This window comes from Phalacrocorax aristotelis, chromosome 3, assembly GCF_949628215.1.
Source record: "Phalacrocorax aristotelis chromosome 3, bGulAri2.1, whole genome shotgun sequence".
Taxonomy (NCBI): Eukaryota; Metazoa; Chordata; class Aves; order Suliformes; family Phalacrocoracidae; genus Phalacrocorax; species Phalacrocorax aristotelis.
In genome coordinates, this window is record NC_134278.1 from 106139662 (window position 1) to 106165811 (window position 26150).

The window sequence follows — 26150 nt, forward strand, 5'->3', positions numbered from 1 at the left end:
ATTCTCTGCTGTGATGCAGGAATTTTTGAATGGTCTTGAGGTACCATTAATATCTTGGGAGAGCCTGGTGTGGAGTATCCCAGGAATCTTACCCATCCATCTAAAGGACACTAACAGAACTTCTTGCTGAACAGCCAAAAAAAAAAAGGTGCAGCCGTTGCTGGTTGCCTGTCTTTGGGGTGATGAGGGAATTAAAAGCAACACTCTGGCTGGAGAATTGTTCAGATTAAAATCCCTTGTCTGTCTTGTTTGCTTAGTTGTGTGTGGTTTTTAAGCTGCATTATTTGCCCTCTGCTATCATTTGTGCAAACCGTGTGCCTTTTTGCTCTGCTCCCTGTTTGGTTTTTTTTTTTTCCCCCCTGACTCTGGCAGCAGTCTGGATTATGGGCACATACGAGGAGATGCTTTCTCGGATCGCTTCTCCGCAGCTTCTAAGATACTATTAATCTTTCTTTTTCAAGCCTATAATTACCATTGAAGGCAAAGTATATTACTGCTGACTGCTTACCATGTAAGTTGTAGCTGTAACGTCCAGCTCTGTGTCACAACTTCCTGCCTCAATTTTCCATGTTGGTTTGGAAGGCTTTTCTAGGATGCTGTATTTAATCATGCATTAGCCATATGACTGGCTGGCAGAGTGCTAATTGTGTATGTTCCTCTGAGCAGCAAAGCACCGTGCTCTTCCATACTGTCCCATCAGCTGCCACTGAATCTGCTTACTGAAGGGGGAAGAAATTGTGGTCAGATTTGGGCTTCCTTTGTCACTGGTTTATATGGGGAGGAGCAGTCAGGCAGAGGGCTTTGTTCTGATGCTGTGCTCATGTCTTTCTTGTGAGGGTTAGAGAGCTGCACTGCTCTGGGATCACTAAACTAGCAGCTCATGTCACAAATCCGTAACACTCTTGGAATATCACCTGTCTTGATGGGTAGCAAAGTGTATTAGTTTTTCTTTCCAGAAATGCTTCTCCTTTCTGTTTGTATGCACAATGGAGTTCTGTGTTTGAGCCCATCACCTGAAGCCCTGACTTAAGAGCAATGGCTTTGCCAGGTTTTGCCTTCCTATGAATTTTTGTATGTTCATCTGTTAAGCCTGAACAGGCGGCATAGTACAGAGTAGCCATCGGTATGATACTCTTTTTGTCAGTCCATGCTCTTGCTGCCGTTTAGACAAGACATCTTGGTTGGCAGGAAGGCGCCCCCATTCTGAAAAGTAAGGGAAAAGACAGGAAAAGTGCAGATCCACCCAGTGCTGGTACCAGATAAATCTTCCTGATTGGTCTGTTCTTTGGGATGAGAGCTTGCTTCTCCAGCTCTGCTTTTCTTCCTCACTTCTTTGTGTCTTTCTTCAAAAGACCAAAATACCTTAAGCTCTCAACAGACCTAGCTGTGCACACCCTCTGCCATATGAGCAAAATATTCTTTCCCTTGACCTAGGAAGATGGATTTAATCTGAGTCAAAACCCTTTCCCTTGTCTCAAGGACCAGCATACCCTGACATATCTCTGCAACCTGAAATCTATCTTTAGTAAAAAATCAGCAGTCTGTACTTCAATGATTCATGACTCATCACAGTGTTTTAGTCCTTTATCTCAAATGAAACCTTGTTGCAAAAAGCAGCTGCAGGGCCAGGCTTATTCACAGAGATGACATGGAAGTGGCTAAACTCACAGTGCTGAGGAGCTCCAAGTAAATAGCATGGTTAATACACTGTGTCCTGTGCAGTTGGTAGAGACAGGATGGAGACCAGATATGCCTTAGGGCTGCCTCTTTACCACTTGTGGTGTGAGGCGTATTAGAGGCCTTAAAACGGATTATGATCACAGTATTAATAATATTAAATAAAAAAAAACCAAAGCAATCCTGCTGCTCTGGAGCTACAAGTATCTGTGATCGTATGTTGGGAAAACAGCCATGTCATGGCAGATGGGAGCCTTACACCAAAGGTATATTGGTCCCAAAATAATAGGGAAGAGCTAAATGTAAATTTTGAAGTGTTTTAAGCATGCCTGTATTGCAAACAATTTATTTGCGTCCCAGAAGTGGGGTGAAGCAGCCTGTCCTGCCTCTAGGCTATTCCTTCCATTTCTTTGCTTCCTACCATTGTGGTGAGTTGTTTCCTGGGGTCCTGGCTCTGCTCCTTTCTGTCCCAGAGGTGACAGGTGAGCAGAACGAAGCTCCCCTCTGAGGCAGAACAACCTGGAGGGGCAGGCAGAACTCTGGGGCAGTAGGGTACCAGGTAAGTCTTCTGCGGTTAAGAACACATGAGTACAAGTGCTACCATTAATGAAAACATCACTGCTCTCAGTGTTTTAGGGATGTTGAATTTTAGCAGTTGAAATATAAAGGGAATTGGGAACACATTGTAAAGTGCCTGTAGGTCTGACGTTCTCCTGCCTGCAGTGCTCAAGCATTGTTCTGAGTTTGGTCAGGAATGTAACGGTCCTTTTCCTTTAGTCCAGAAAAAGCAGAATTCATGAAGGACTGTGAAAGTTCATACTCCAGCTGGAAGTTTTCCGGAGGCTTTCGAACTTGGGTCAAGATGTCCTTGGTGAAAACAAAAGAAGAAGATGGTAGTGAGACTGTTGAATTCAAACAAGAGGTAAAAAAAAAAATCATCAGGAAGAGGTTTTTTTGGGACCTATCAGTTTCTTAAGAACTAGTTACTGCTGTGGTTTTAATGATAACTAGCCAACAGAACCAGTTGTTGGGGCAAATTGCAATATGCGTTGGAAGAAGGGTGGGTGGGTTGGTTAAGTGAAGCATCAGGAGCTTGTTTCATTGCATCCATTATGCCACTTGCCACTGAGCGGTTTTGGCTGTACAGTTACTTGGATTCTTTCTTAACATGGAGAGGTTCTGCAAAAGCATAAATGTCTTGATGTGCGTGGCTGTTGGTATGGCCTAGTGACACATCTCAGGAAAGCATCTGCTAATGGGGAGTCCAGAAAATCCAGACCTTGAATCTGTTGTTAGTGACAGCTGTAGTCCGAGTTAAGGGGCCTTAGGGACTGACATAGAAATACTAACACAGCTACATTTAGTTCAAGGTGGGGAACGATTGCCAAAGGAATTGTCTAATAGCTAGTATTGGAAAGAGGTACTGTTTATGTTACCACAAGGGCTGATGGTAGGATGAAGGGGTAAACATAAGCCTTGGATCCTTTGTAGCTTTCTCATGTCTGCTTTTTGTTTGGGTTTAGGATTTTTATCTGTTTAGTATCCTTAGAAACATAGAGTAACTTAACTTCTTGCATCCTTTAAAACTAGAAAGTACGCAGGTGGAAGATGCAAACTTAGCTAGAGATGAAATGAGTTTGACTTTTATTCTTGTTCTGTGCATACTAATGGACAGGAGACTTCATTGTGTTTTGAGTTTGCTATCTTGCTCCCAGTGATAGTCCTCTTCAGAGATAATGTTTCAGAGACAACATTGTCTCTTAGTCTGTGCTATGCTTGGAACGAATATTTTGTGGAGACAAAAATGAAGCAGAATCTTCAGTTCTCCTATCTTTAATACCCACAGTTAGGGCCTTAAGGGACAAAGCCTTAAGGGAAGAGCAAAACTGTTCCTGAGGCAGGTACCTTCCTGCTCCACTAGAGGAGGACAGGAGGCAAAGCCCAAAGTCATCCAAGTCCTAAACTAATGCCTTAGTTTGGAGGAGAGGGAAGGATGCATCGGCTGCTGCCATGTAACCGCTAACAGGGGTTGCATGTCTGTCTGTCCTTCATCACCTACAGCTCTGTATCGCTTGCCCTTTGGTACTTACTGAAGTGTAGGATTTTTGAAAGTCCTCCTTTGTGCATCCAAGTCTAACATGTTGCAAAGTGGAAACAAAATGCTGACTCAAACTCAGAAAGTTTATCATCACAAAAAGCTCAGCATCCATTTAGTCCAGCTGTTAGTCAGGGAGGGCAGGTGAACACTGTGGTGGGTTTTCTTTTGGTTTTGTGGAGTGTGTTTTTTTTTAAAAAAATAAAAACGATGAAGTAGGGTTTCAGATCCCTATTAATAATACAGTAGAAGTTGAAATAGCTGATATGTAAATTGCACTTTCTTTGTTTGACAGTACATCTGCTCCAATGCATAAGGAAGTCCATTAGTCTCTCAAATCTAAAACTGGGAGACAGAATACCAGTAAGATGGATATTAGGTCAAATAGCAGAGTTGGTTGGTCTGCTAGCCATCCCAATCATAATTTGTCTTTTCTTCCTTTCCCATTGCTTTCATTTACCTTTGTGTACTCTGTTTTGTGGTGTGCAGTGTTCTTGATGACTGTAGCTGGGGTGATGGTATGCTGTGGTAACTAAATGAGCTGTAGAAGTATAGGGTAAGTCTGCAGCAAAGGTGCTTGACCAGAAAACATGAGGTGGGGATGCTCCCATACACTCCAAATGGACAGTGTGTTGTGTTCCTGCTTCTACATGTTTGCAGCCGAAAACCTAGTCAGGGCAGGGTGTGTGGAGAAGACTGATAGAAATGTTGAAGTGTTTGTAAAGAAACTAAGCCATGGTAGATGGGATGTATTTGTAGTAGGCCCTCCCTCAGAGAGCATCTGCTGAATCACTGTTTTCATATATAGTTCCTGTCACAGTCCTGAAATGAAGTTGCAGTACTGCTGGATTCATTACTTCCAGTACAGTATTAAACTACTGTAGGAAGAACAGCAGTACACCCTTGTGCACACACCGAGATATAAATACTCCTTTGCAGGCTGGAGAAGTCCTTCTGTCACTTGTTCAGCTCCAGCGCCCTTGCCTGCTAGGTAACTGCCGGGCTCCTGAGCGGTTTATGGGCCTCTAGCAGGGGGTGGGTAATGCAAGCAGTGCTGTTAGTGCCTGTGTGCAAACCCCGTGTAGTTCCCCTCTGTGCTGGGAGGTGTGTTACAAGATAAATGTTTGTCTGAGGCCCGAAGTCTTAGTACTTTCCTGATCGTGGGTCTTAAGGCTACGGTTTTATGTGGCTGTAACATTGATCTGGTATCCTGGACTGTACCCTGGTGGAATTGTGCTAAAGTGCTCTGCTGGTCAGTGCTAGCTTCAGATGGTAACAATTAAAACTGTACTTCCCATTAGCTAACTCGATGTTAACATCCAGGTTTCTTGCCCTTCCATTTTCATTCTGCGCTTGCTTATGTCTTCTAGTTTGTTCTGCAACTGATTTAAAAAAAAAAGTCTTCCTGCCACCATCATGTAGTTCTCTGGAGTAACTTAGCATTCATTCACAAGAACTTTCAACATGCTTTATTATTCCAAGTAAATGAATTTTGTAAATTAAGTTTCCTTCCTTGGAAGGGAAAAACCATGTAATAAAATAAAGGCCCTCGCTACCAGCATAAAACCAGTAAAACAGTGAGAAATAGGAAAGGAACGTGAACATGAGACAGACTGAGGGAACTGCCCTTTCCATATTTTGGGAGCCTATTGTTCCAGGTAGAGGAAGGCTGAACTGTAAGTCCCTAAACAGTCTGCTATTTTCACCTTTCTACAAGCCTTTCCTGTTGCACAGAAGACTCGTGACACCACTGAAGGCAGTGACGTGCATGGTTTTGTCTCCCTCTCTCCAGACTAGTGTGGTTAACTATATTGACCAGAGAACGAAACAAAGAAGCGACCAGCTGTTTTTTGTGGTATTCGAATGGAAAGATCCTTTTATACAGACTGTTCAAGATGTGAGTAACACCAGTCCCTTTTTGAATTGTTGTCTGACTGTACACGCTCACAGATTGTGTGTGTGTGCGTGCATGTGCCTCTATTACCTCACTTCAAGCAGAATTTCAGACCATCTGATGCCTTTCCCTTAGCTTGGTGACACTCAGTATTCTCTTTGCAGCTAGAGGTACACGTGGCTAAGAAAAAGCATGTGTCCCCTGTGCTGTAGCGAGCGTAGCTTCAGGTCAAGCCTGAACTTTTTTGCTTAAGTAAGCGTGCTTGGATAAACTGATTCAATGACTTTTTTTATGAATTGACAAGCAAGAAAGCTAGGCTTATCTCAGAATAATATAAAAAAACCACACTGGCTTTTTTTCAGTTATTAGAATAGAATTTGGTACTGCATTCAAATGCACAAAAAGCACTTCAAAATTTTGCTCAGTATGCTGCAGCCAGAGGCGTAGGATGTGCCAGATGAGACCGCTCCCAGTCACTGGAGCGCTTAAAGGGTATGCACGTGCCCTTTAAGCATGTGTGCTAGATCTTGTTTTCCTAGCTTTCTAGGAGAGAAGATCAGATACACTGGCCCTCCCCAGAAAAATTTAGAATGGCAAAGTGCACACAGACAATCCATTTAAAATTTTGCATTTAAAATGGCTCTACCTGACCCCCAAAGTCCATCACCAGCAAAATCCACCGAGTTCTTGCTTGTTTTCTTGCCCAAAGCCAGAGCGTGAATGCCGACCGTGCTGGGCAGGATTGGGCAGTTGGTCCTTTGCATTCCTGCTGTCGTGTCTGCACTGGGGCCAGCCCCCTCCTCAGTGCAGGCACCTCCTTGGCCTCAGGAGCTGGTCCTTGTTTCCGGCACCACTCACTCCTTGCTGCCAGACACAGGGCTCACACCTCTGCTGTCTTACAGCTGAAAGCTGCCTGGGATCCAGTGGATTGAGGCTGCTCATTTCCTCTTGCAGAAGAGGCTGTAGTTCACAAGCACTGCTGCTGCTTTTAGGAGGATTAATGAATACAGAAAGCCTGTTTAAGACCTCTGGCTCTGGTGGTGACCTAGCGATGCTATGCTCATGCCGACTGTCAGAATTGCATACTCCAGGGAGAGCCCCAAAGCTGTGTGACACTTTATTGCTGCCTACACCTAGCTCTGCTTGCTTCATCTGAGATCCTGGAAGGCACCCTTGTGCCTAGAGGTGCAAGGAGAATTGCAAATTATAAATAAACTTAACTACTTTTGAGCCAGATGTAGTTAAAAATAGATATATCAAATCCTTGCTGTAGCTCTGCAGAAACAGTTGCCACATCAGAAGCTGATTTAGCATTACAATGCTGTCTTGTTAAAGCTTTCCAGTAGTTGCTGTTTTTAGCTTCGTCTTCTGGAAGATCTTCTCTAAAGTGACTGCTGCTTTTTGGAAATCTTTAAATAATATAGGAAGTTTAATCTATAATCTTAAAATTAGCAATTTAACTATCTTCTAAAGTTTTAAACAATTCAATATCCTGAAATGGTCTAAAAAGAATTTAGGAGCTAGTAGAGTGTTTTTTCTTCCCGATGGAAATAATTGGGAAAACCGTGGTGTGAGAAGGCACTTCAGGCCATCTTTGCAGCCTGAAGGAATGAATATGCTGCAAAATACTTGTTTGAAAAATGGAATTGTTTAAATATTAAACAGGTATAACACATGCTGAGTCAGACGAGGGGAGTAATATTTTTAATCTCTTTCAGATTATCACAGCGAACCCCTGGAACATGATTGCTCTTCTTTGCGGTATCTTTTTGGCTCTGTTTAAGGCAGCAGACTTTGCTAAGTTAAGTGTTAAGTGGATGATCAAAATCCGAAAGAGACATCTGAAGAGGAGTCTTCAAGTAATGAACCACATAAACTGAGACTAAGACTGGCTTTTAACTATTTGTAGCACAAGGGATAGAAAATAACTGGAATAAACTTCAGTCAGCAATACAGCAACTAAAGATGCAAAACAGGTATGTTTTTTCCAGAAAAAAACACAGCTGGGGGAACAGCCTAGTGAACTGGCATGTGAACTTCACAAAGGAGCTAACTCTAGGACAGGTCTAACAAACTCATGCTTTTCTATTCCAAATTTAAAAAGCTTACCTCAGTATGTGGGGGGACCAGGAAGAAAGGGGAGAATTCACTGATGTTCAGAAACCTCAATAACATAGCGGTTAAGTCAGGGGGGAGGGGGGGAATGGGCAGCATGTGAATGCTTCTTGGAACAGGAGACCATTTAATTTCTGCATGAGCTACAACCTGCACCTGCCACTGTAATGCAGTCACCTCCCTGACTGTGTTTAGTGGGAGGTGAAGCACTCAGCAAACAGTCTGTCTTCCCCTCTCCAAAGTACATGTTAAAATACACTGGAATTCTATTACATGGCATTTTTTATGTATAGTGACTTTAATATTAAAAAAACACTTCAAATAAGATACTGTGTACATTTTCTGAAACTACATGCTCTCAGCTTTGGCTGGAGTTTTACAGGAGGTAGGCTGGGCAGGAATGCTACTGCCAGCGGATAAGGTGGAAACCAAAAACCTGTCCCGATCAGTCCCACGCAAAGTAAACAGAAGCAACTCAAGACCTGGGCCTCTGAGCTGATGAGGGATTTCAAAGCCTGTCTCAGGCTGTTGCTCATCCCTCTTTCCCCCAGTCTTTGCTAAGGAAGTGAAAAATAGTCTTTCATCATCCTGGTATTTACATGTGATTCTCTATATAATAGAGAATGTGTGCTAACAAAGTGTGCTGTGGTGGTGTAGTCTTTTTCTTCCTTGTAAGTCCCTTATTAGTCTAGATGCCCAGCTCAGGCTTGTGGAGTCTACCAGGGCAGCAGTGCGGCACTGTGTTTTTGCTCTGAGGGCTTTGGTGCAAGGAAAGGAGCTGCTTCTGTCCTTCATTAATAGGGTATTAATAGAGTAGTAAGCATATCAAAAGTAGCCCCTCAAGATATTTTTTTCCTTTGAAGGAAGCTTTGGGGAACAGAATTTACTAGTTTCAGCTGATTTCCAGAGCAAATCAAGGCCCTGCATTGACCAAACACAGCCTTAAACAAGGGAGCAACCCTTCACTGTAATAAGCAAAACAGAAGAGCAGCCCTGGCTGCACATGTGGAGGCTGCACACCGGCTCTCCTGGGTCCAGACCGGTGAGGGCAGGAGGAGGTCACATGCAGTTACCACTCTTACCTCTGCCCCAGGGCCTGTATTGGTGCTTCAAACAGTTCCTAATTTGAAGGGTATATTCAGAGCTAGCTTGATCACACTTTTCAGGGGAAAAAAACCCTTTGGATGCAAGAACTGTCAGTCAATTTTTGTTCAGTATCTTGCACCAATGGCCCAGGAGGGCCAATATTGCTGCTGCCTCAGGTGAGGCAGCTCAGCACAGGGCACAGCAAATGAATGAAGTTAAACTGGAGGGGAAAGGGGAGTAGCAGAGACCAAATGCTGCCTGGTTGAAGCAAAGAGAGAGCTATTTCATCCCTGGGTGCTGGGGAATGGGACAGGAGCTTGGGGCAGGAGGAATGGGGGGGGGAATAAAAGACCCCACACTTAAACCATCCATATTAAAAAAAAAAAAACACCAAACCACACCACCCCTTTTGTGTAGTAAAAGCAACAGCCCACACTGGCAGGAAAGCGTTACACTGATGTCCCTGGGTAGCTTACAGCCCTTTGCTTTCCCAGGTACAGTGCTGAGGGCCTGTTCTGCAGGTAAGGCAGCGACAACTGAGCTTTCTTAACTCCTCGCTGTCAAAGAAACACCCAAGTGTTCCTTTAACAAATAATAGTACAGCAGCTATTGCTTGGATTTCAGAAAAAGATTTAGAAACAAGAAATTGATCAGTACTGATGCAGCCTACTGCATTTTTTGCTAATGAGGTCAGAGGGGGTAAGCTGGAAGACAAGTTAGCCTCAGCTCTGGGGGAAGTAGGAGGTATGGTTAAATAAAGGTTGAGCTCCTTTCTGCAGTATTTAATGTACTTTTTTCAGGTTTTTTTAAAATAAATTCCCATAGTCACTACATCTCAGCTATCAAGAGGTGTTGTTTTATAAGGAAATATCAGCCACTTGATTCCAGCCAAGAACCTTTCTTTGATATACCTATTACGGGAGTGATTCTAATAGCAAATGTTGCACCATTTGTTTGAAATGGTCTGTTACAGCCACAGTGGTGGTTTTCTGTTACTTATTCTTGATGTCCATATTTGTAAATTTTTGAACATCCTATAACCACTGCAAATGCCAGTAATTTGTTCTGTTAGATTCCCCAATGCCTTAGACTGTAGGAGAGCTGAAAATATTTTATACCTAAAAAGGAGGGGTTTATTCTTCCATGGAAGAAAGGCACTAAAGTATTAAACTGAGGTAAACTCAGTCTGCGCGACAGAGGGCCAGGCACACCCTTTGCAGTGTTTAACATCTGGTTTCAGGACTTCAAGAGGCACCTTGAAAAGTAAAGGATTCCTCCCCACCCACGATTCTGACCAGCCACTTACCATGGCAGACACTACTTTGGTCAGCTGATGATGTAGTCTTTTGATATAAAAAACCTGACGTGTAGAGAATAGCAACTAGTGGGTTTGGGTCAGACAGCGCTATTGGAAGCATAAGCCACTTCAGGTAGTGTTGTTCCCATTTCTTCTGTGAAAGATAACTACTTAGAGACAAAAAAAAAAAAAGACATAACAATAAAAGTGCAATAAAGTCAACTCAAACAGCATAGTAGAGGCTTCTTTCCCCTGGAGACTGCTTGAATAACATCAGTAAACCAGCCAAGCAATAGGTAAAACAAGCCCAGGACACCTGCCTCAGCTGCTCCAACGACCACTTGCTCCGCACTGAACAGAGCAGAGGAAGCCTTCCAGCCCACTCGCACAAGTGACTCCCCAGCAGCCTGCGCCTCCAACGCTTTTGCCGCTCAGTGAAAAGCCACAGGTTAATCAGATACACATGCAGTTAAAAGGTTGTTTGCAAAAGACATTCTGATTCTCCTGGTCTTTATAAACACAAAAATGTGATATACAGCACTAAATACAAACATAAAGACTTTATTGAATGCTGCTCAATTCCCCAAAGATCTTCCATTACAAAAGTTTTCCACACAACTGCAATTTAAGAGATTGGAATGGTACTCTGATAAAATGTGAAAAATACTTGATCAAGTAAACAGACAAGACTTCTATTGTCAATGTCCACCTTTAAGAAACAAACTGCATTTTCTTTAAATAAAACAAGGAACTGTTTATTAACATTCTTCCCTCCTTACTAAAAAAAAAAAACCACAAAACAATCCCAATTTTGGTCTCATTCTTCAGTCTACGAGATGCTAAAGCTAATGTAGAAACCTCCAATATGGTCTCTAGGAGACCTGCTCTACCCTCAGGTAGGCCCTGGGCTGCTGAGGAACATCATTGATGGACTCTCAAGAAGCTGCTCCAATCCTCAGCTGTAGCAGGAGGAACTCTCTAAGGAGCCCAGGAGGCAGCACAAATCAGGTAGAGGCACTCACCAAGTGGTCGGTCAGACACACAGGCCACCCCAACCTGTTCAAGCTGACTTTCTCTCCCTACTTTGCCTCATTCTAACACAAGCCTTATATAAATCTAAATGGGAATCCAATTGGGAAGCCAAGGACAGCACCCTATGCAAGTTCCTTTCAGTGCTGCAAGGGGCACATACTGGATCTCTCACATTACTGGTAACGTACCTTGGTTTTATTTGAGAAAATACAGCACAACTAGAAGCCTTTTCTATAATCTTAACCAAAGTATGCAGCAATGTGAAAAGCACATATAAAACAAGGAAAAAAATGTACATAGCAAACTATACCACCTATGTGCAACACAATCAAAAATTCAAGTCATAATTCTCACCACTCCCGTAATTACTTCACTCATTAAGGATGATAATTCAGTTCTATGAACATTGGAAGTGACAGTATATCAATAATTAGACAAATTTACAATATGCTGTGGTAATGACATCACTTAACTGCTGCATTTAAAATCAAATCTTTACATTTGCCAGAGAAAAAAAGTGGCTGTTTGTTATACTGATGAGGTTTCTTCTGCATATCCTTGTATATTTCAAAAGGGTACAAAAGAGTACATCTGCCAAGTAGAGGTGGTCGTTTCTTTTATTTGGCACTTGTACTATGTGCATTTAGCACGTTGTGAGTGCTGTTCTGCTTTTCTGCCATCGCCTTCTTAAGCTTTAACTCCTCTAGCTTTCTCCACAACTCTTCACGTTCCATTTCTTTCTTTTTCTCTCTGTAGAAAAGAATGAAGTATCAGTGTCAGATGTGTTTTAAGTGCAACGTGGAGACGCAGTTACTTAACAACTGTGACTGACATCTAGTAATTCCTCTTGGAAGTTTTCTTCCACAGCTATTTTTAGAGGCAATTAGAGTTTCCTCTACTAAAAAGCAAGCATACAAATTGGTAGCGGTTAGCGGTAAAACTGTAACTTTGCTCCAAACTCAGACAACTGCTGTAGTGTGGTTTTGCGCAGACGACTGCATTCTGAGGAGGTTCTTTATCGCATGCAGACAAATTAAAGGACTAAGCATCTTTGGGGGAGAAAAGCACAGCTGCTGAAAGGAGACTTAGCACGTGGTCCCAGCTGGCCCAGGGTAACGACCGCCCTACCTCCCTTATTCCCACAGTACTGCTTACTAGGTTAGTAGGATAAGAGGGAGGTTTTAGCTGAGCTATGAAGTATTCTTCAGCAAAGCTTTCTTCAGACAACACTCCCTGAAGCAGCAGGGCCAGCACCAGGCAGCCCCTCACAGCAGCAGCCGAGCCCAGCTTTCCCACACCGGAGCGTGCTCCCTGCCCTGCTGGGGCCTTCCTGCTGCCACCCCGGGGCTCCAGCTCCTGCCGCACCACTGACACCCCGCACGGGTCCTTCTTGCTCCAGTGACCCCAGCAGCAAGTACATGATGAGCAGTTCCACCACGGGACCCCATAGGCATGCCTGTTAAGTTTTGTTTCTTTTCAGCTGGTACATTCTAGATATGTATTCATCAATGTGCATTTGGAAGAAAAATCAGTACCTTTGCCTTTCTGCTTTATACGAGCTTGTAAGTTCATCAAAAAGCTTGCCATTCATTTCCATCAGGGTTTTCAGCACGTTGTATACCAGTGCTACAATAGTTCTAGAAGAGAAGGAACAATACCATTAGAATCACTCAACACAAAATTAACTTCAGTAAATAAGTGTTCAATTTCTTCTTTGGACTCCGAGCTTTTTATTTAAGATAATACTACTGTAAGGTCAGTCAGTTTCTGAAACAAAATCCTGTACTGTAATTTCCTCAGTAAATTAATAAAATGCATATTTAAGCTTTTTTCTGAAACGGCTGTTTAACCTTAAATTCCTGACCCTTGTAATTGCACAGGATATAATTATTGGTACTGTGGCTGTTCTATAAAGCCATTCAATTATGTTAACCCTTAATAAACTGAGTTTTAGCAATAATTTTGTAATATTTGAGTAAGGAAATATGAAAGTCAAGAAAAATAAGCTTCTGGCTAATAGCTTCAAGACTGGGCAAAAGAATGCGGCAGAGGAACCCCAGGCACATGGTTTAATACAGCTACTAAAAGCTCTACCAGAAGCATTTCTGGGCAGCAGATACTTTTGCTGCATATGCCCCATTAGAGAACCAAATTGAGAACATCAGATAATGGTTTCCGGTACCTTAGTTTCCTTCAGAAACCAAGCAGCTCGAGCAATACCGGCTGTCTCTCACATGGCTGACTGTTTTTCCATGTTAGGTATTACTCTTCTTTTTACGAAGGCATTCATGTTTCAATAAATTATCTTAAATATTGTGTTGTTCATCCCCTTTAAACCCACTCTTAATTACACATAGAAATGCAGAAGTAGCACTAAAATTAAATTGTAAAAAGGTGCCTTATCATTAAGCTTATCACTAATCAAGAAGAGTAGGTAAACTGTCTTCCCATCTTTCCCCTCACTAGCAGTTCACCTTCACACAGCAGTTTTGATGGGAAGGTTGTAGAGCAGAGGTGCCACGCAGTCTTGTGACCTTGAAAAATGATGAATGAAAGGAAAACCTAAGGCAGTAGCCAAAGGACCAGGTTTGCCTTTTCAGTACACTCTGTGGTGGCACCAGGAAATCTCCCAACTACTCATCAGAGACCCCGTGCTCGTTCAAAAGGCACGTTACACTTCCCTGTCTACACACCTTTTTGGTTTTTGAACACTGGCTTTCATGTGGTTTGAGACAAAAGCTTATTTGGGGTTTTAGTTTTCTGAGAGGAAAAGCTTGATTTTGAGCAAGTCCTTAAGTCCATATTGGACAGCTAGATGGATATAAGCACATTACTGTGCCGTCCAAACCAGATTAAAACCAAAAGGTTAGACTTTCTTCCTCAAAATTCCTGGTCCTCCAGGTACACAGTCATCCTGTGTCTCACTTCCTTCACAAAGAGCAACTTCTGCCAGCAGCTAGGGAAAGAGGGACATCCCTCATATTTGTTGAGGTCCCAAGTACTATTAATGGTCCATGAACTAGTTCTCCAAAACTTAAATTCAATCTCAGCTGATACATTTAAAACTAGACACACCATCTACATAAATTCAGAAGAATTTCAGAACCTTCAAGGGCTTAAAACAGGACACCTGCTTTAACTTCAAAGCATGGGAAGCTCCTGCCTACCCTGGCTTTTGCCTGTATGAGCTTTACATTCTACAGGTTGACTTACAACTCAATTTGTGATGCTGGACACAAGCAAACTTTGCTTTTTAATATTACAATCTAATGACTGCTTCTTTCAAACATGATATAAAAATGCTAACATTTAACCTGTGGCATTAAATATAAAATAGAGCAGTTACTCATTTCTCATTCCTACCATAATTCACAGTGGTAGGCAACTGCTCTCCTCTGATAGTATCTTTCCCCTTATCTCACTGGGCAGCAATAACTACTTAGGAAGACACTGACAGAATTTTCTTCATCTAAAGCGGTAACGGACAGCAAAGCATAAATACAGTAAAGCATGCCTTGGCAATTGGTTTGGTCCAAGTAGTAGCAATTTGCATTTTTAGCTAACACAAGATCAAGTTTGATTCCAATATCAAGACCATCATCCCATTTTTTCATACTTTTACAGTAAATTCAGTTCTCTATCACAGCAATGCAGAACTGCAGCTGAAAATGACGTCCATTTTAGTACCTGTAATCTCATTGATTTAACCTGATTTAGGTAAAAATGAAGTCACCTTTACAAGCTTACAATCCAAACCTGAAACAGTGGACAATTTATTTATGGTACTACAGGTGAAGCTGAATGTTACATACGGATTCCAGTGTTCTTTGGAGATCTTGTATAAACTGCCAAACATAATTGGTAGAATTTTATCAATGTTCTCCTCAATCAGGCTAAGAATATATTCATTATTCCAGAAGTACAAAGCTCTTTCTGCAACCTGAAACACAAAGTTTAGGGGTCAACAGCCACAAAATAAATTACCTTAAGTTATTTTTTTAAATTTTTAAACTTTTTTTTTTACCTGAAAATGTGAACTGGACACACACTTGGATATTTGCTTAAATAAAGGCTCTTCTATTTTTTTGAATTGTGTCGGTTCTATTACATCTAAGATTTCTTCAATTTCACCTAAAAACATTACCTGTTTGTATAAAAAGAGAAATATGTCAAAAAGTATAAGAATGTTTTATGTTGCCGTTGTAAACAGAAACACACAAAATACAACTGATACATTAGTCATGAATCCTGCAAAAAACACTGTGTGTAATTACAAGGCAATAAACCTGTGGAAATCTTTTTCAGCCTGAAAGAAGTCATTTCAGCTGCCAGATTACAGCTCTCGTTTTGGATTTTTTTTGTGTAATTGCTCTAAACCCTTCACCAAACTGCTTCTGCAGAATATATTTTTTTTTTTAAGTTAAAACAGCTAGAACATTTTATTTCGTCAAGAATGGCTGCAGAGGTTACCATTATCTGAGATCTCCAAAGTAGCTTTTGAAGTGATAAATAATTAATTCCTGTTTTAAATTACAACCAGCAGAGCCCTGGGTAGGTGACACAGACAAATTTAGCACCGCTCACACAAACAGGGAGATCTGTGTTAAGTGACCCCATTTTTAAAGAGCTGTCGGGGGGTGGGATCTGGTGGCATAAATCAAACTCCTGATTTTTAAACTCATTTTAACTACACAGAAGAAGCCAGAAAATAAATTAATTTCCCAAGACAGTTTAAAGTTATTTATACTATGGAAAAAGAATGTATGTATGCTTTACCAGATACTTCTTTGGTATCTCGAATGCTAAGACTGTGTCCCCCCTGCAGATGACTACCTCCAACCTGGTCTATATCTACTAAAATACTTCTCACCTTGGAAGATTGTTTCTTTATACAACATCTTAATTGGAATGCAACTTTTAATATAGTTTTAACATAGTAACACCACAGAAAGAACAGACACACAAAACAATTGCATTGAGTTGCACGACAGATGAGCGCCTCAAGAAGCTTCAAGTTGCAAGTTTTCTGCAAGATCTCTTGAAAAGCACAGCAGCGGTAAGGGATAGGAACCTGCCCCACTACATTGTACATCACAGCGGACACCGGAAATGAGACAAAACCAACCTCTTTCTGACTGCAAGTTTTTGGCCAAAATTTGAGCAGTCCTCTGATTACCTATATTCAAAACACAAACAAGTTAAAGCAGTTTCTAATAAAGTTTCTATTACATATTCTATACGATTAAAAAAAAGTACTAGTTTGCTTTTCAATTAAAACTGAATACAGCTAAAGGTAGTTCCACTGAAAATAAATACTGTGCTTTCTCATTTATCTTGTTGAGGTCATCATAATTTAGACCCTTCTCATCAATCACAAGACTTGTGATTATCCATCCACTCTCCATTCCCATCCTGGTACATACATTAATTGATAGGATGCTGATAACATCAAAGCATCACAAAATCAAGTTAACTCCCCTGTAGCTAGATTTCCCAAAACTTTTTTGTCTCCTCATCCATTCTTTGGGGAGCACCTGTCTTGGCATCAAGGTTCGAAGCCTGAGAGCAAGCGGTATACGCTGACTGCACAAGCAAGGCTATCCAGAGGAGTCATGGCCTCCACTGCTTCTTCTTTTCTTCTAGAATTTGAAATGTTGAAGACTGGAAACTAAAGAGATGTGAACTTGGAGAGAAAACACATTCCAGCATCTGCATTGGAAACTATCTTACACAACGCCGGAAAAAAACTTCAGCAAAACTTAATTAGAAAATACAGCCCCCAAGGCGGGGTGGGGGAGGGACCACACATAACAGAAAGGCTGGAGGCCTCTTTCCTACAATCAAACATCTGACATGGCACCTCAATTACAAAATTAATGCTGACTTAAAAAAACACCCAAACCCTGTAACCATGTGTTTTGGAAGCAGAAACATTCTCAGCGCCTTACAAACTTTCATTCTGAGGAAAGAACCTCTATTTTTATGATACAACAGCACCTATTTGTCCATATGCAACTTTAAAACTTACTCAACTGTTTTGAGTACCTTCCATATTTGATTTTTGCCATGTTGATTTTTTTTTCTTTTTGCCAGCTTCCCAGCTGGCTGTTTTATTCACAACTATATGTACTATCAAAAGTGACTTTCCAGAGAAAAAGTTAGTATGATTTTAAGTGCCCACAAGTCTTTAGCCTAAGATACGCGCATATCCTGCTACTACAAAGCTGAATGTCACTTCAAATGATGCTGAGCAAATGCAGAAACCTCAGGCAGCTGGTAAAATCCTATGCTCAAATCCACAAAAAGAAAGGAAGTTGCAAGGAAAGGACCAATTCCTTGCAGAGCCTCAACCATACAGTTCTACTTAGCTGGCTGAACGCTACAGGCAACAAATATGAACGCCATCACCCGACACCTGATGAATGAGCAGGAGGCCCACAGAGGCAGAGCTCCCTCCCTGACCAGCCAGTACTGACCTGGCCTCCTTGCTGCCTCCACAGGCAGAGCAGAAGAGCTGGGGCAGATGGCAACATGAGGGGGAAGGAGAAATTTTGAGCTGCCCCCACTTCACTGCAATGACCTGATCTGGCAGTCCTTCACTCACCTGCTTCTCCTCCACTCCTGAGGAGTCAGACTTGCATGAATTACAATGAATTACATTGGTTTCTCTAGATTCATAATGTAAAGTAGCCTATGTAAATACACTTTGAATCTAGGGCCATTTTCTGTTAATCAGCTCATAACTGAATGAATCAGTTATACACTATTGAGATTTTGTATTTTTAAAGAACAAACCTAGGCATTTAGAGGTATAAAAGCTCATTCTGCTGACACCTTCCCTTCCCCCAGGAACAATGCAAGTAAGCCAAAAAGTTTCAGACAAGCACATTTGCAGAGAAAAGTTGTGAGAACCTACCATACACCCCTAATTGGAGCACAAATTTACTGGTCTCAAAAACATAAAATTGAGTTAGCTGGAAGAGTCCAGTTTCCAGCACTTGTTATTTTAAGAGTGTTGAATGTACTTTGCTACACAGACTCATATTCTCAACTTGATGAAGAAATAACATGTTCCGAGTATAACAGTGCAGCCTCAACAAGATACCTATCCCTTGCTCCTCAGAGACAGTATCAGTTTCCAGCTTGACTAAGCTTTCATATTAAAAAGCTGATACATGCACATTTATGTTCAAAGATTTTATTCAAAGAAATATTCAACATGCATGCAGATCTGAAATCCTGCTGCTTTTACTAGACAAAACTCAAGATCAGTAATTCTCCCTGAGCTACAAATTTCCCACAAAGTGACTTTCAACAGAAGGCACCTGCTACAAAACTTCTTACGTAGAAGGACTGTGTGTTTAGCCTGTTTTCTTCAATGTAAAGGTCATTGCACTTAGCAGGGTTAGGTAACAAACTCTTCTTGTCAACTTCACAAACATCAGGACTGACCTAAGGCAGACTACCATAGTTAAAAGAGCTCGGATTGGATGTCTTCTGAATTGACCCTGAGTGACAATTTCTGCCAGAAAAATAACAGTAAGGTACTCGTGAAGACAGCCTTCTGATGGAGTTCTTAAAATATTACTTGACCTAAAGCCAAAATAAATTCCAAATGCTATCTCATCAGTTGCCCCACATTTTAACATCTTCTTTTCAAGCATTTCAGAAAGTTTATTAAAGCTTCAATTCTTACCATCTTATTAACCTTTACTCCTCGATAAAACCAATTTTACTATATGCTTAGGGTAACGGCCAAAGCAAACACAGGCAGTGACGCTGCAACGAGTTGTTCTATCTTCTCCATTCAGAATTCATCTTTACTGATTAAGAGGCAACCAGAATTGTACACACTATAGTCCCAATGAAGTCTCAGAATTGTGCTACGGCACTCCTACTTCAAAAAGCCCTACCTTCTCACTTCAGAGCTTGGGCTTGGATCCTACACAGTTCTGTAAATTCCTATCAGGAAGTTCTGACTTTGTCACATTGTCACTTCATTCAATCTTGCAGGTTTTTATGTAAACCCACACATTTTCTGCTCACATGTCAACTTTAACTATCAAAATGCCTGGATTATTTTATAGCTTGGCTTAGGAATTGCATAGGCCTTATTCCTTTTCTCCTCACCCTATCCAACAAAATAAGCTTATTGACCAGTGTAGCTAGGAACACTGCAATACAAGGGGAAAGAAGATGCTTCAAGTAGACAAGGCAAACTTACAGACAGGTCTACCACCTTCCACCACCTACAGAATAACTTCTCTTCTGATGAGAAAGATCAATACTGAAGTAGCTGTGCAGAAAACAGGCTTCCACTGAAAGACTGATAAAGATCTACGTTGTTTCCACAAAGCTGCTTATCTTTTTTTCTCTATAGAAAAATCTAGATTTTTGCATAAGCTCTTCATTTTTCTGTCACAAAAAAGGATATCAATATTATGATATCAATTTAAATCATATCAATATGATTTAAATATCAACATACCCCTAACAGAAAGATTTCTGAATGTCCAACTAAACCCAGTTTCTGTTCTAGCTGGTCGGACATCAGTCTGCGCCCCCATGAGCTGCTGCACTGCCCTGAGCCTACGTTCTTCATTGGCATTGCCAAAGCCCTTGCATGAAGTGCTGCAAACCCCTTTTTAGCTGAGCTGTCAATATGTATGATGGGAGACTCAGTCTGGCAAAAGCCACTGATGCCTGAAGCACCTGTGCTCTAACTGCCAAGAGGCACCCCAGTAACTGAAGAGACAGAATAGAAACATCGCATTGGGAATTTCAGAGCTCCTTCTGTCTAAATAAAAGTGGTGTTATTCTTTCCAGCTTTTATTTTGGGACTGTTTATTCCCTAAGATATTTCAACTTTATGGAGTGGCTAGGCACAAGCCATCAGCACCAAAAATACTGATGTTTTAGTTCTTACCAGAAGGAAATACAGTCGTTACATGCTTTCTCATATAAGGGAATTTGCGTATCAGTGGCTCAAACTTTTATTTAAATTTGTGCTCTGTCTTGGTCACAGGCTAAGAGATAATTGCCCTTTCAAACCCAGAATTTTCTTAACAACTGTTCTAGATTTATCCCCCCGCCACCCCACGGCCTATGGATCATTATGCAAGACAGCACAGATAGCACTGCTATACAATTCTAACAAATTACACTGAAATATTTAGTTGAAATTAAAAATAGAAAAGCATTCAACAGAAGAACACTTACAGGCTCTGTTAAAGTTGTATCTTTCTCCAGGAACTGTACAACACAATAGGCGAGCTAGAATGTAAGTCATGTGATTATTTAGTTTAAACAGACACTGTTTAGACATTGCAGCATAACTACATATCACAACTTATAATGGAAGCACTTCAGATCAGGGATGATGTGGGGGGCAACCCAAAACACCCCATCACAGCCATTTTACATTCTTCCAAACTAAACAAAACAACAATTAAAGCAGCAAGGTAGACAGGCCTGCTCTATCTTACAAAAACTTTCCTGCACAACAAAAATATTTTTTTCTTTTTTATCCTAGAATAGAATTACTTTTAAGCTTGACAGGTATTTCCGTAACTCAGATCTGGTGTCCAGACAGATTTTTCTCAACATCGATTCCTGTATTAATAGTACAAAGCTATAATTTTTCAAACATCTGCATTGCGGTAAAAAAGGTGATACTTTCAGTAAAAAAAAAAGTTTTAAACCAGGTTTGAGCACACACAGCTCAAGTACTGGACATATACAGCATTCAACATTCAGTGATAAGATTACAGGTAGAAGAATTTTAACATACTGCATGGCCACAAGAGATCAGGCAGCATCTCTGCAGCTGAGTACCCTGACCCCAGCTATGGCCAATAACAAATGCCTGTGGAAGAGCATAGGAAGTGGGGGAAGCATGAGATCAAGTCACCAGCATGCTCTCCCAGCCTCTGATGATTTCTGCCTAAGGGTCTTCTCAGGCCAAAGTGTGATATTATATGTCATATAATTACTTATTGTTTAGTTACTTAGCATACAGTTAAATAACTAAACAACCATACCTCTGCCCAGTACAGACACCATACAATAATCCTATTGCTAAAGTAGTCACAATCCTAGATTCCATTAAGACTTATTTTAAGAGGTCACAGTACTTTTCATCTAGCAATGTAAAGCAAAGACAAAAATTATTTACATGCATTACATGTATATTTCAATACTTAGGATGCTTGAATTCAAGCATTAAAAAACAAAGGAAAGGTATTGTTATCCCAAAGCAGATAATTACAATGTTGTAATTACAACAGGCCTAATTTATTTCTTTTACCCTTAGGCGAAGGGTGTATATGCGTAGATTCAAAAATAATAAATGTCACACATTAATCTCAAAATCCCCTTATATATATTGCACAGTAATGCTTTTTTGTTCAAGGACACAAAGACTTAAAGCCTTAAACCTGAATTAAGTTTCACTTTTAAGGGTAAACTAAGCTTGTACTATAGCAACAAAGCAACCAGGCCACTCCTGATCGCAAAGCAGATTTAATGCTGGTTTACACCGTCAAGATAATACGAAACCAGAAACACACAGTGCTGAAACTGCACATGGCACTAGCGGTTTATGAAAGGATAGGCGAGTAACCTGGTCAGGCAAACCAAATGCTACTTTCAGGTATGCAGTACAGCTGAATTAATAGGACCCTTTCAGGTACTGATGAAATGGATTAAACATAGGGGAAAAAAAAAACAAAAAACGATAGCTCGTTGTACTGATTCATCAGTGAGAATACCTTTGGCAAGTGACCGGTCCCTTTCATATCACTGACTCATTCCACACAGCCCCCTATTGCATAGCAATAAACCACAAAGACAAGTGGTTTAATTAAATTAAAACTTTTTATGAGAATTAGGGATTAACTGAGCTCTTGATTTGATCCCTGTTTGTAGGCTATATAGTCATCATGATTTCACATTAATTAGAAACTCATTTCCTTGTATCTTTAGTCTGTAAGGAGCTGTGTTAGTGAGCTAAGTTAACAAAGTAAGTTTTTAATTAGCCACAGCAGAATTACTTGCAAGCACGAATCAAATATATTCAATACTCAAGTGCCATATGTCTGGGAAGGACATACATTGTTCCTCAAATAATATGCTAAACGTCTGTGCAAAGCATAAGAATGGAAGTCAAATTAAGAACTAAAGCATTCTGACAGCACGTCATGGGTCTACATAATTTCTAGCTGATCCAGAGAGCTACTATACATTTCTGCCATTTACATCCAACATTCTCCTCCCCTCGCTGTCACTGGGATGGCTTTAGAAATAAAAAAGCACTTCTGAAATAAGTACCTGGCGATACTCAAGGTTCCTTTATACACAGCATTTAGGTTACATAAAGGAAGTGATAACAGAACAAGGCCCTAGGATTAAATGAAGCTTAAAGTGTGACAAGACGAGCAAGCAAAAAAGCTTCCCACTTCAGTTGACGTGACTTTGACTCGCTGTTATATTCTTTCACTTCTAATATATGCTAAACATGTCTAAATGTTAATTCTGAGATAATAAGATCTGTTAAGATCTTTTTTAAAAAACAGCAACTCAATTTGCAAATACTTTGGAATATTGATATTATAAACACATACTGATTTAAATTTCATTAGTTTCAAATGCAAATACAAAAAACCCCACCACTCTTAAAAATAGGCAAAAGCTTACCTGTGCATGAAACAAAGCTAATCCCTTTGCAGTATGCATGGGAATCAGAACTTTCATAAGGAACTGTTTGTGTTCTGCTTTCAGTGGCAGTGCAAAACCATTGATAATACTGAAAACATGAATAAGCAGGATTTTTATTAAAAATTTTTTTTCCTAGCAAGCCAAGAACTTCTGTAAATTCAAGAGACAGTTTCTGATTCAATTCCTAACCCTGACTGTTTGAAGCCATAGAACAGTTCTACATATGCACAACCTTTAAAGTGTTGGTATCATGCAAACTTAGACTGTTGGTAGGAATACCAGAGAGACATACTGGAAGTCAAATAATACTCATTAGATGAACTGAAGTATTTTTGTTGTGACCTCCATCCAGTAAAATAATCTACAGTAAGTCTTGCTGTCTAATTGCAAAGCTTAGACAGATGCATCAAGAAGTCGGTCCATTTCACCCACAATCACTAGGAACTTGCAGAGAAAAAAAGTAGATGGCATACAATTTTGAACTATTTTAACAGTGCACTTTGGACATTTCTGGGGGATGGCTGAACAACCTTTCCCTCCAAAAACAAAGTTTAAAAGTTGTCTCATTGAGAGTCGTAGAACAGACAAACGTCCTTCAGGAAGAGTTTGGGGTTTTTTTTCCTCCCTACATTTTATGTAAATCTGAGTAGATAATGGTATCGCTTTCACTGGGTTTTCATGAAGATTTTTTCTGCAATAGTTCCACAGTGTTTGGATTTTCAGTTAGAGCAGTAATATTTATAAAATTTTTCTATTGTGAAAGATATGTGACAGTTTTGGAAAAAACAGTAAAATACTACCACAAAAAAAAACTTCAAAGTTAAACATTAAATTAGTGAAATAGTGACCAAAAAAAAAGACAACTAAAACCCCTACTCAGGAAACACTTAAGGGTTTCTTGCAGTATTTAAAGAAAACCAGCTTGCTGAAGATTAAAGCATTTAATTCAGCATAAGGGCGAAAGTTAATATTCATTTTCTAAATCAAAGAACAAGTAATCAATCAGATATAAGATAAGCAAGGGTAGATATTCCTGACAAACAAGGACTCTCGAGAAATATTTTTCCAGTCATCTTTAAAACTTGCACCAAAAAAGAATTTATGCTCTATATCCTGATTTGATATTCACATGGTAACTCAGACACTATTAGATTATGTCAGTGACTGCACTTCATCACTTGTTACTGTAATAATTCTCCTTCCCCCTCTCCATTCCCAAAGCAAGAAAGCAGAAGCAAACACCCACAATAACAGTTTTTGTCAGATCAACTTACCTTCCTAATATCTCAAGAAGTTCAGCAACACCATTGAAGTGCTCCGTTTCATATATAAACCTGTTATGAAAAAAGACAACGATCAAAAATCAAAATAGAGGATCAGAGACACCAAAGTGACCTTTACTAAGCTTCAAATATTTGGAAGCCAGATCACAGACCAAAAAGAGGTCTTTTACTTCAAGACTAAATCACTGCAGACCCAGATCATGAAGGCAAGATAAAATATTCCTCACACATACATACATATATATACACACACAGAGCATACCTGAGGAAAATGTTGTTAATCTGTTTCCTGATGAATGCTCTTAAACCAAGGAATTTTCCATAAATTCGATGAAGAACTGTCTTTAGGAAATCACGTTCTCGTGGGTCTTCGCTATCAAAGAGCTCCAACAACTTTAAAAATTAAATTGAAATGTATTACTTTTGAAAGACTCAAATTTTCTTATGTTACTAACCAATTCGAGTTCTCTCTTTCATTTACAAGTTTAGATTAGAAAAATTAGAATCAATTTAACTGAAAATTGTCTGGATGTCATATTATATATTTAAAATTAGATTTTTAATAAAGCTATTTTTTTTTAAAGCAAGCCCAGCTGCTTCATTCCCTTCAAAAGTCTGTACACAAGCATCAAAGCCCTTCCAACAACTGTAATAGTTGCCATCAAAATAAAAATGAAATTGTGAGCATTAAATTATTAAACCTTAGGTAAATGATTTATACTTGCTCTCTAAGAAATCAGAATTAATCAAATCTGTGTCAGATATTTACAATTCCTTAATTAAAATCCTGTACTGCTCATCTCGAAAAGCTACTTGTATCTTGAATTTTAAGCAAAAGCATTCTGATACAAGAAATGATCACAATTAATGATTAATATGGAGGGGGTCATGAAATAAGCATAGGATATGTAATTATTAACTGATTCTCTGCTAATACAGACTGAATGCTGCAATAAGCTAGCAAGATTTTCCACACTTTTTTCTCGTAGAAAGTTTTCCAAGGATACAGAGAAGACCATACTCACTTGAAGACATCAAAAGAGATTCCAATCCCATTATAGACCATTATTTATTTTTTTTTTCCCCTGCATGTCCAAGTAAGAGCATATTCAGAAATACTAACTGTGCTAAATTAGTAACTTAGCTCAAGCTGTCATTACAGTCTCCTGCTCAGTCCAGGTCTGTGAGCTTAGGTCTGTCTACACCGAGCAGCATAAGGGACTGGAAACAGCTGTTCAGGAACTTTGTTCAGGCTCATTTCATTTTTATATTTAGAAGGAATTTCTCAGGGTCATTACTCCACTTTTTTCCATATATAGCTAGCTGTTCATTGCATTGTCTTTCTTATACTCTAGAGAAAGATCAAGTGAAATGTCAGGAATTGAAACTCTGCAACATGGCTCTTAACAACCACAGGTCAGTTAACTAGATATCCACGGCCAAGAGTTCAGCAGCAGCTTCAGGCCTAAATTTTGTGGCAATGTCAAATAAAACAGAGATGAAGGAAACACCTATAAACAAGAACAGCAAAACTGAAAAAGTGGAAATTAAATGCCGTCACTGAAGGTGGGGAGGAAAAGTGTCCAGCTATGTTTTTACTGTTCATTGCTGTACTGTGATGGCCTACCAGCATGGCACAGCTCTTCAGCTTTTTCTTGACAAACAAAAGTATTTTGACATGCTAAAAATAAAATCCCCACTGACTTAACCTTGGACAAAAATTTTTGTGGTATTCTACAGCCTAATTCCTTGAGAAGTTATATTTAATATGAAATCTTACTTCACTTTCTTGCTTATAGTTACTTGGCATAGGGAAGCATGATTTTCCTGTGTACTTTCTTATTTGATTTTCCTTCTGTGGTTAACACAGAATAGTAAAGAGAATGACGCTATCTAGTCACAAGTTGGCAGATGTTGGAACAGATTTAATGTACACGTACATGAACTTTTTACAGG

The 26150-nt window shown here is 40.0% G+C and overlaps 2 protein-coding genes across 10 annotated transcripts in view; one reads left to right on the forward strand and one right to left on the reverse strand.

The window, feature by feature from the left end:
* PACC1 (proton activated chloride channel 1) overlaps positions 1–10358 on the forward strand; it is a 26607-nt gene extending 16249 nt beyond the window's left edge. For 6 of the 7 annotated variants that reach the window (XM_075088947.1, XM_075088949.1, XM_075088953.1 and 3 more), the window contains 3 exons: positions 2455–2599; positions 5565–5669; positions 7385–10358. In XM_075088947.1, the coding sequence (XP_074945048.1) occupies positions 2455–2599; positions 5565–5669; positions 7385–7546 (412 nt within the window). In that variant the 3' untranslated portion in view covers positions 7547–10358. The remainder of the gene's footprint in view (positions 1–2454; positions 2600–5564; positions 5670–7384) is intronic. The other variant, XM_075088954.1, reaches the window with a different exon arrangement.
* A 351-nt stretch (positions 10359–10709) lies between these two features.
* The window catches only part of PPP2R5A (protein phosphatase 2 regulatory subunit B'alpha), a 46330-nt gene continuing 30889 nt past the window's right edge, over positions 10710–26150 (reverse strand). For all 3 annotated transcript variants that reach the window (XM_075088945.1, XM_075088944.1, XM_075088946.1), the window contains 9 exons: positions 24457–24587; positions 24186–24245; positions 22891–22999; positions 20416–20469; positions 16322–16372; positions 15221–15340; positions 15009–15136; positions 12732–12833; positions 10710–11946 (listed from right to left, as the gene is read on the reverse strand). In XM_075088945.1, coding sequence (XP_074945046.1) covers positions 11814–11946; positions 12732–12833; positions 15009–15136; positions 15221–15340; positions 16322–16372; positions 20416–20469; positions 22891–22999; positions 24186–24245; positions 24457–24587 — 888 coding nt within the window. In that variant the 3' untranslated portion in view covers positions 10710–11813. The remainder of the gene's footprint in view (positions 11947–12731; positions 12834–15008; positions 15137–15220; positions 15341–16321; positions 16373–20415; positions 20470–22890; positions 23000–24185; positions 24246–24456; positions 24588–26150) is intronic.